Source organism: Portunus trituberculatus, chromosome 27 (genome assembly GCF_017591435.1).
Source record: "Portunus trituberculatus isolate SZX2019 chromosome 27, ASM1759143v1, whole genome shotgun sequence".
NCBI lineage: Eukaryota > Metazoa > Arthropoda > Malacostraca > Decapoda > Portunidae > Portunus > Portunus trituberculatus.
The window spans coordinates 12,492,562-12,502,401 of record NC_059281.1 but is presented as its reverse complement, the minus strand read 5'-3'; the positions used below and the strand labels follow the sequence as shown (position 1 = coordinate 12,502,401).

The 9,840-nt window shown below is 39.6% G+C and overlaps 1 protein-coding gene across 2 annotated transcripts; it reads right to left on the bottom strand.

Moving 5' to 3' along the window:
* Window positions 1–3,860: 3,860 nt before the first annotated feature.
* Window positions 3,861–9,840, bottom strand: LOC123509908 (protein GUCD1-like). Of its 2 annotated transcripts, none has more exons than XM_045264525.1 (4): window positions 9,724–9,840; window positions 8,418–8,606; window positions 6,763–6,889; window positions 3,861–6,459 (listed from the first exon to the last, which is right to left on the bottom strand). In XM_045264525.1, the coding sequence occupies exons 2-4, from the start codon at window positions 8,591–8,593 to the stop codon at window positions 6,052–6,054; spliced, it is 711 nt and encodes a 236-aa protein (XP_045120460.1). In that variant the 5' UTR covers window positions 8,594–8,606; window positions 9,724–9,840; the 3' UTR covers window positions 3,861–6,051. The 2 variants fall into 2 exon arrangements, with proteins under 2 accessions (XP_045120460.1, XP_045120461.1); XM_045264526.1 differs by having other exon boundaries at window positions 9,635–9,761.

Here is a 9,840-nt window from a genome sequence, read left to right as displayed (position 1 = left end):
ATACACACACACACACACACACACACACACACACACACACACACACACACACACACACACACACACACACACACACACACACACACACACACACGCTTGTCTTTAGCTTGTACAGACACTTAGTGATTAGATAGGAGGAATTTCATGAGTCGCGTCTTAAATGAGTGTAGGGTGCTTGAGTCTTTCACTTCTTGTGGCAGGAGATTCCATAATGAAGGACCTCGCACAGAGAGAGAGCGACTCCATGACTGGGTGACCGCTCTGGGCACATACAGGTTGTGTTGTTGCCTGGTGACGCTGCCTGTTAATGTGTTCACTGTAGAGAGGTCGATCACGTTCTGTGGGTAGTGGTTCTTAAGTTGTTTGTACAAAGTCACTAATGCGTCTTCCTCTCTGTCACGTGGTGAGAGAGAGAGAGAGAGAGAGAGAGAGAGAGAGAGAGTCCATAATTGAGTCGCAGGAAGATGGGAAGGAAAGAGTACAGGAACATTTCGATAGGAAAGGCAAGGGAAGGGAATAAAAGGGAGACAAGAATAGGACGAGGGAAAAAGATGGAAGGACTATTGGAGGGAAAAGGAAAAAAAAAGGGAAAGGCAAGGAAGGAGGAAAGCAATGCGTGCGTCTGATCGAAAATGTGAGACGGGAAATGATTTTGGAATGAAGAGGAAATGAGAGAAGTTGAGAGAGAATAATTGATTAGTTGATTAGAAATATGACTGATAGCAAAGTTGTATGGCACCGTGGGAAGAGAAAGAAAGAGAAGACCAACTGGAAAAGAAAAAAGAAAGACAAGACAAACTAAGAGAAGGGAAAGAGAAGATAGCTTAGGAAAAAGAGAGAATTGAACGGAAAGGAATGAAGACAAGGTGTGAGAGGAGAGAATGAAACAAAGAGAGGAGGAAAAAAGAGAAGCTGTTAGTGGAGAGAGCGAAAGGAAAGGAAACTACAAGAAGGAAGTGAAATTTACAAAAATTCGAAAACGATAAACGAGAAAAAAAATTAAACAAAAATTATAATAGAAGAAGAAAAAAAGTGAAAGAAGAAAAGTAAAGAAAGAAGATGAGAGAAAAACGAAATGAAATGGCAAGATATCAGTAAAGAAAAGAAAATTAAAGTCACACTCATAAAAAAATGCAACAAAAGTTAATTAAGTAAAGAAAGAAACAATAACTCAGAAATGAAAAGAACAAAATATGATAGAAAGGGAACTAAAGAAGACAAACTGAAAAGAAAGACGAAAAACTTAAAGTAGGAAGAAGAGTGAAGAGGAAGAAGAAGAAATACCCAAAATAACATAGGCTGCGAAGGAAGAGGAAGAAGAGGAAAAGGAGAAGAAGGATGACAGATTTATTTCACGTCAGAATACGAAAGAGAAAATCGCAATCTGGCCCGCGTTTGGTAATCAGGGGGGGGGGGACTAGTACAGACCCCGAGGCATTCAATTATCGAGAGAGGGAGGCAAAAGAGAGATTGACGGGGGAAAGGAGGATAAAGACTGGGGAGGCGAGGGGATCTGGGAAGAGACTGAGGGGAAAAGATGAGTTTTTTACTTTTTTAATTTTTTTTTTTTTTTTTCTTCCTTTCTTTATGCAGAAGGGAGTGAGAGGTGTACGTGCGTGCGAGTAGATTGTGAGGGTTGGAAGGAATTATTGACACGTGGAAACATAAGAGAAATTGTGAAATGATAAACAAGAAAACCAGTGGAAAGAATGTATATAAAAGGAAGAGGAGGAAGAAACACAATAAAAAACGGGCATAAACAATACGAGGAGAGGGAGAGGGAAAAAGAGGCAAGCTAACTGCAATAGTAATCACAAAACAGAGAGAGAGAGAGAGAGAGAGAGAGAGAGAGATAATGTCACACCAACTCTATTTAACTGTCATGCAAACAAAGATAGGAGAAAAAGGAGAAGAAATTAAGAGAGACAATTAAAACATGATAATAACAAAGAATAAAGCAAAATAAAAAATATAACCAACACACTCCACCTTACAAGCAAACCACACACACACACACACACACACACACACACACACACACACACACACACACACACACACTTGCCCTCCTTGTGGTCTCTCTCCCAGGTGTATTAGTCTGACACATGCCAATTAACACCAACAATTATTCCATCACTCCACCTCCACACTTCCTAACTGCGACCTCCTTCCTGGCCCCCTTTCCCTCTATTGATGCGTCTGTCTTCCCCTGGTCCTGTCCTCACTGACCCTTGCTTCCCCTAGGGCCCTCTATTGTAGGTTCTCCAAGCTAGGATATGTGTGTATTTACCTAGTTGTAGTTTTACAGGGCCTGGGTTTTACGCTCAAGTGGCCTCGTCTCCATATCTACACTTATCCAATTTTTCTTTAAAACTATGCACACTCGTTGCTGACACCACTTCCTCGCTCAAATTGTTCCTAGTCTCAACGCATCTTTGCGGGAAACTATATTTTTTAACATCAATATGTGTGTATGTGTGTGTGTGTGTGTGTGTGTATGTTTTGTTTTTCCTTGTGGTTTTTACTGCTTCTATACTTCCTCCCATGCTTCATCCTTCACACTGCCTCCCTTTCAAGAGTCAACTGGTATTCTCAATTTCTCATCCCTCCTACTGGTGAACTGTGGAACTCCTCCTCTGCTTCTGTTCTTCCTCCTGCCTGTGTCTTTAGCTCACTCAAGAGGGAGGCTCCAGGATACTTCATTTGCTTCCAGATTATTACCTTATTGTGTCTTTTTGTCCTGTTTCTTTGTCTTTGGCTTATCTTACACAATAAAAACTTTGATATTAACTGTTACCTCATGACACCTTACATACTCTGTCAGTATCACCTTTACTGTAACCTTTATCTTTTTTTTTTTTATCTTTTTTCCCTACACCTTTGTAACTTACTGACATGCTAGTGACCTTTTATGACCTCTCATTTTGTTTTGTTACCTCAGGTCATTGCATCATCGTCTCTGCCTTGATGTGAGAGCAATTGTTTCTTAATCCTCTGAATGATGCAGACTTACTAGGAAAATGTGTGTAAAGTGAAATCTTGCATGTTTATCACCATTACAATAAAGGATTATATCAACAGGAAATGTTATAGTATGTCCAGGAATCTTTTGTTGAGATGATTGTTCATTACACCTTTATTTCTTGTGCCAGTAGTCATTCATAAGTTGCTCTAATAAAAGTTGCAATTCATAAATAATAAAACACATGCCTCAAATGACCTCAAGCTAAAACTACATTGAATTCTAGTAGATGAGTAAGATAAAGGTAAAAATAAAGAGTGCAGGAACAGATGTTGTGCTGTAATTGTTCAGATTTAGCGACACATTACATGACCACCAGGCGACAGTTCAGTGCAGGAGACAATTACAGCACCAATATCTCCCCTGGTGTGTTTCCATCCAGGCCATAGAGGCAGGCTCTCCATTGTGCCCTGTCCAAACACTCCCTTTTTGTTTACTCAACACACCCTCTTCTACCACCTCTTATACTCTCTCCTTCACCTTATCTTTTCTATTTCCAAGTGGCCTTTCTTTTGTTTTGTGACCCTAAAGTTTATTCAAATACTTTCTTCTCTCATAAACTCCTCACTTAATTTTTCCAGTACGACCAAGCCACCTCAGTCTACCTTTGTATTTCTTGGAATCCATTTTACTCTGCCTAAGTGTCCATACATATTTTTATTCATTCATGGTCCCTTCCCTCCACATGTTTCTGTCATATGACTCATGTCTACAACAAACACTCTTGATTACTGTACTGTGTCTTCTGCTTCTCCAGTAACTCAAATGAATAATCATCAGCAACTTGGTATTTGGGAGGTGTTGGTGATGCTAACAGTGTGACAGAAAAATATTTGGATTTTAGTTGTCAGCACAAATGTTTATTGAGACGGACATACAAGAAGTACTGTACACGATATCAAAATAGGGGAAGCACATCCATTAGTTAGCCTAATCACATGACATACTTATGACAAGTCCAGTAAAGTAATAGACAGCAACGCAATAACAACAGGAAGGTTGGGGAAATAAATAGTGCATGAGACACTTGCCCCATTAAAGAGACATGAGGTAATTGTACACAAACACACACTGGCCACCACCACACTCACAGCGAGTGGCTGGCCAGGCACTGACTGTCCTTCCTCTTTCCTACGCTGGTTAACACTTTGTACCTCAGAAGTCTTGGGGTTCATATATATATATATATATATATATATATATATATATATATATATATATATATATATATATATATATATATATATATATATATATATTTTTTTTTTTTTTTTTTTTTTTTTAGTGCAAACTGGGCAGTGTGTGACACGGAAGCAGAATGCACTGGAGCTCTGGCAGTATTTAATGAGCATTCACTCTCAGCTCTTACCTTACACTTTGCCGACACTCACTCATCTATTCCTGAAAACCGTTAACAGGAAAGATTCTGTATTTGGTGGTGTAATGGCAGTTAAATGTTGGCCATGTGTTAGTTTCAAAATAGAATAGTCACTCATTATACACACACACAAAAGGAACATTATATAAAAAAATATTATAATACATACTTTGCAAGTAACCTTAAATATACCTGCTTATAATGACATAGATTCTCTTTTCTGCAAAATATATTTTTCTCACTTGTAAACTATATAGAAGTAAACAAAACAAATTAGGCTGCCTTTCTGCAACTGTCTGTTCTCTTCCCAGTGGGACAAGATAGCACACAGCATGCAGCAGCAGCAGCGGCACCGAGCAGGGTTGCTCTGCTGCATCAGGGGCCAACGGCGGCCTGTGTTAGCTTGCACTCTCTGAATAAACTACTTATCTGCTACAAGATCTAGAAAAATTAGTACAGTGAAATCTCATTAGCTTGTGTTAATTGGGTTCAATCCCGTGTGAATTACCACACTGAAGAAAACTAATGGAACAAAATACTTCATCCTGCTGAAGATTGGCAGAGACCTCTGGCAGCATGAAGAGTGGCTCTCCGGGACACTTTTCCTAGCATTCCTGATTGCAATATTCAGTGCAGCACACATGATATTTTGTACCCATTACTGTAATTTTAGTAAAATATAATATTAAGTGTCCTTTATATTGAAATAGTGATGTATAATTTAACAAGTGAGGCAAATCTATGTTTTTCTGCCAAGCACAAAATGCACACCCACAAAGCTTGATGAAGTGTTATAGGCATGTTAATACACATCAGAACAATAATGTCAACTTTACACAAATAACTGCCACGGAAGTCATAATGTAACCTTTAAAAGAAACAATATCCACACAGATTCCACATCACATGAACACCAAGCTAAGAATGGCTCCTGTCACCCTTTGAGAACCCACAAATTAGTTGAATCTTTAGGAATGACTTTTTTCCATATGAGCCTCAAGTTTTCATGTTCATGATTATGAATCAGTAAAGCACAAGTTAATGAGATTTGACTGCATGTTATTAAGAAACAATGAAGTGAATGAGGTGGTGTGGCAATCATGCAGGACGGGCACAACACTGGGTCAGAGGCAGTCAGTGGTATGGCGTGTAAGTCAGTAACTAAGTGTGGTTACTGAGCCCTGTGAAGCACCAGTCCCTCATCACTGCTACACAACCTCCAGGGGACAGCTGCACAGACATTGCTACAACTACTGCTTGATGAAATAAACCAATTGGCACCAAACTTGATCCCAAAGTTTTAATATGCACAAGTGAATTTTCAAATTGCCTCATGCATGAATTCACCCTTTCTATCACTCTGAATACTTAATAGAAACTAACCAATGTACATAACTTTTGAGACTAAACTTTTGGAGCACAAACTCATAATACACTTTTGTTCAAGGATCATCAATTTAGACTGGAGGAACTTTGAGAGACAAGAGAAACTAATCAAGGGGAAAAAGTTCAAATCTTATGTAAAGCGAGAGGCCTTCCGGTGTCTCACCACAACCATAGTGACACAACACAGCTCCCGATCCCTGAATCCCTTTCTTTGAACTATGGTCATTACTTAATACTAATCAACACCAATAAAGAACTGGCTGCTCTAGTTAGGGCTTAAACACTCACAAGGATGGTAGTTATAAATAAATATTATATCTTCATCCGTGCCATAACTCCTCCGTGCCTTGTCTAGCTTAGCGAAGGATATGGTACAGATGCGATTACCAAACGAGGGATTCCTATAATAGATGTGGCTGTTCTTCATGTCAAAGCCAATGAGGAGGACATAGTGGCCCTGGTAGGGTGGCGTGCAGGGGAAGCAGGAGCGCAGCTGAGGCATGGCGCCCCGCACACACTTGACACACACGAGCAGGTGAGCATTGGTAAGCAGGATGACAGGGCCTTCCTGGTACAGGTGGCTAAGGATGTCATTGATAGAGGCAGTGCCCTGCTGCACCACCACCCCGTGGTCCTTAGCTGCCCGGAAGCGTTCCGTCACTCTCTGGGCATCCTGCAATGACACCGTGGATTGTAGATGATGAGATACGTACAGTTGTGTCCTGTCCCTACTTAATACTTGTATTACACTCATCAGAACTGTTCACATGTGTTCACCAGAGATGCAAAGAGGAAGCAGTGCCCAGTGAGTCACACACTGGGTGACTTTGGCTTGCATTTCAAACATGCTACTTTTGATTACTGTACCAAGTAAACTTATTCCTGAAATAATTTAATGCTGCCAATAGTGACTCTAAGATGCAGTAAGAAATATAAAGACAATAAGACAGTGACATCAGATAAAAATGGAGCTTACTTTGTGGAGGACATGGTCATAGAAAGTTTCAGAGGAGAATCCTGGGTCGACACCCAAAGTTATTGTCATGTAGCAGTGCTTGATGCCAAACCTCTGAAGCAAATACGCAAGGTCAATGCTCCATGTACTGCAAACAAGGAGTCTTAGTAAAAATCACTGGAAATAGGAAAATCACAGTAGAAATCACAGTTCAGGAGAGAGAACTAGACTAAAAGGGGACAAGAGTGTACTGGTGCTAAATACTATAATCTCAATCCCAACACAAGGGCTACGTAAAGATTAAAGTGAAAACTATATACCATAAGTGAATGTGAATGTATTGATTAAAAAATACTATTGAAAATCTATCTTTGTACATATCTTTGCACAAATGATATCTACTCGTGAAAACAAACTACATGTCACTAGGTCTTGAAGTAAAGATTTACATTCCTCTCACAACATGAAGCAGAGCAGGGAACTTCCACACCTGACTGTTGTTAGGGATTATAAACACTTGTCAAAAGTGTTATAAACCTTGTTTGTAAATTGCTGTCATCCTTTATACTCAAATAACATCAATCACATTTACATTAAGAGCTAAAAGAGCTTGAAGTATTTTATTGTGAGCTCATCAACACACATAAGTAAGAATTTACATAACTTTCTATGCAGGAAGGAAGAGACAGGATATTGTGTAAGTTCTTATACACAATAAAGATTGTTGATGATGAAAACCAGGAAAATTCTAAGCACTGAATCTATGAAGTGCATAACAAGAAAAAAGAAACATGAAAGATGATATTCATGAAGGATGTAATGCGTTGGATAAAACATTCTGAAAACACTAATAAATTATGCATTATATTATTAAAAATTGGAAACAGAATTGTTTCTTATGTGTAAAGGCAGACCCATGTGATGCAGAATGGAAAGACAATGAAAATTGAATGGGAGAAGAGAGAAATTGAAGAACTGTAACAAGCAAGGAGAACAGAAGAAAGAAGGAAAACAATGGAGGACATGAGTACCAAGAAGAAATAACTTGACACACAACTTAAAGAATTATTAGTATTTCCCTGATAAATGCTGTCATGTAAATCAACTTTAAGCACTGAAATCCAGAGAACCAGCTGTGAATTGAATCTTAATAAAGAAACTGTATCACAGAAGACTAAGAACAAACACCATTTCACTCAAGCAAACATCAGTGCTTCTCCATTAAGTGCTCCCTTATGGAAATCTCAACAATGAAATTCAAGGTAAAACAGCAAACTCAGCATTACTGAAGCCAGCTGAATGACTGAAAAACCTCAACAATAAAGAAAGGCTACCTCCTTCAAGCAAATACTGATGATTATTGATGTCCTGTCTCACAAAGCAACTCACCAATGAAACTCAATGTAAAACTTGGCATTACTGAAGCTATCTGACTGACTGAAGAAAACTTTAGCATTTTCTTCATCAACAGAAGACCAAGAACAAACAGCATTTCACACAAGCAAATATTGATGACTCAAAGAAGTGCTGCCTTACAAAACTCTCACTAGTGAAAGTCAACATCAAACTGCAAACTCAGCATTACCAGAGCCATGGGAATGCAGGAAACAATTAATCAAAGCCAGGCCACAACACACAAGGCCGCAGCTTCCCCAACACCTCTCCGTCACCCTCACCTCTTGCCGAAGCCTTCCTCCTGACATATTTCGTAGAGCTGAGAGGAGAACTTGACCCTTGCTGCCGGCGGGAGGACCATGTTGACGCAGGCCAGGCCACAGTCCCAGGTGTGGCGCTGCTGCACGTGCTCCACCGCCAGCATCACCCGGTCCTCCTTGGGCTTGGTACCCCCCATGCTCACCGCAGCACTGTAGGGAGACACAGACTGCACCACCTCCTCCTCCTCCATTGAATACCAGCCAAGCAATGCTATATCAAGGAAAGACTACTGATCATATTTTTCCTGGTGAAATTAAGGATTGCTACATCACTAAAGACAAGGTTCTCTCTCTCTCTCTCTCTCTCTCTCTCTCTCTCTCTCTCTCTCTCTCTCTCTCTCTCTCTGTGCTTTACTTACTAACTATTCATTGGTATGTAAGTGTCTAAAGGTAAATAGTTACACAGGATAAGCTTTTCTCTGTCCTGTTACCCATGAAAATCCTGTTATGGAGAGAAGCCTACGAGATCTCATACTAATCAAAAGAAGTTATCATTCATTCATCATACCAGGAAAATATTAAAGGATAAATGTCATGGTAATTCCTTTGGCCTCTCAAGTTCTCTGAATAGCAATAGCACTTCATCTCAAATTATTGCCCTTCTTCACAGCACTGGATGCCTTTATCTCCCTCAGGAACAAGAGCTAATTCATGTATATATTTACTCACCTAAGCCAGCATCTTGATAATTAACACTTCACACCACAAACTCCTTGGTTATACTCGAGTCTATGTGAGCAGAACTGAATAGGTCAGGTAAACCAGGTGAGTAGTTTTATGAAGGTTGAGATAAGATTTCATGGTAACCAAAAAACTAGGTTATCAGTGCTTACCTATAAAACACACCTTTTACTGAACACTACCACACACACGAGGAGCATAAGAAAAACAGGAATCTTAAAATAAAACCGAAACACAACTTAAATATATATTCCGTTTTCAGATTTCATTGTAACTAAAAGAAAAAATACAAGATCAACCCTAAAAACTCAGTAATCCCTCGCACACCACGACCTTAAACCCACAGAATCCTTAAAATTAAAGACGAACACAGCACAATACAACAAGACACATATTTTCACCTACGATGCCCAAAATAATCACCTAAATCGAAATGAGAGCAAGGAGCAGTCACATAAAAAAAACACGTATTTTAATCACTAAACGTCCTTATTTACCACGTTTCTTGCACGCACTTAGTAGATAGGATGTATGTGCGTGTGTGTGCGAGGTGTGCGTGCTGTGTAGGTGTGGGCAGGTGACTTACTAATGATTTAAATGTGGCCCACTGAGGGAGAAAGGGAGAGATGATCCATTGTTCCTCCTCTCAGCTGTGTTTACGTTTTGGTTGCGCGTGTCTGTCTGTCTGTATGTATGTATGTAT

Excerpts from the sequence above, each read along its gene's own strand:
- LOC123509908 (XM_045264525.1), bottom strand. The coding sequence starts at position 8,593 with ATGGGGGGTACCAAGCCCAAGGAGGACCGGGTGATGCTGGCGGTGGAG. Across the intron at positions 6,890-8,417 it reads GAGGAAGGCTTCGGCAAGAG|TACATGGAGCATTGACCTTG; the intron begins GTGAGGGTGACG and ends CCTTGTTTGCAG. Across the intron at positions 6,460-6,762 it reads ATGACCATGTCCTCCACAAA|GATGCCCAGAGAGTGACGGA; the intron begins GTAAGCTCCATT and ends GTGTCATTGCAG.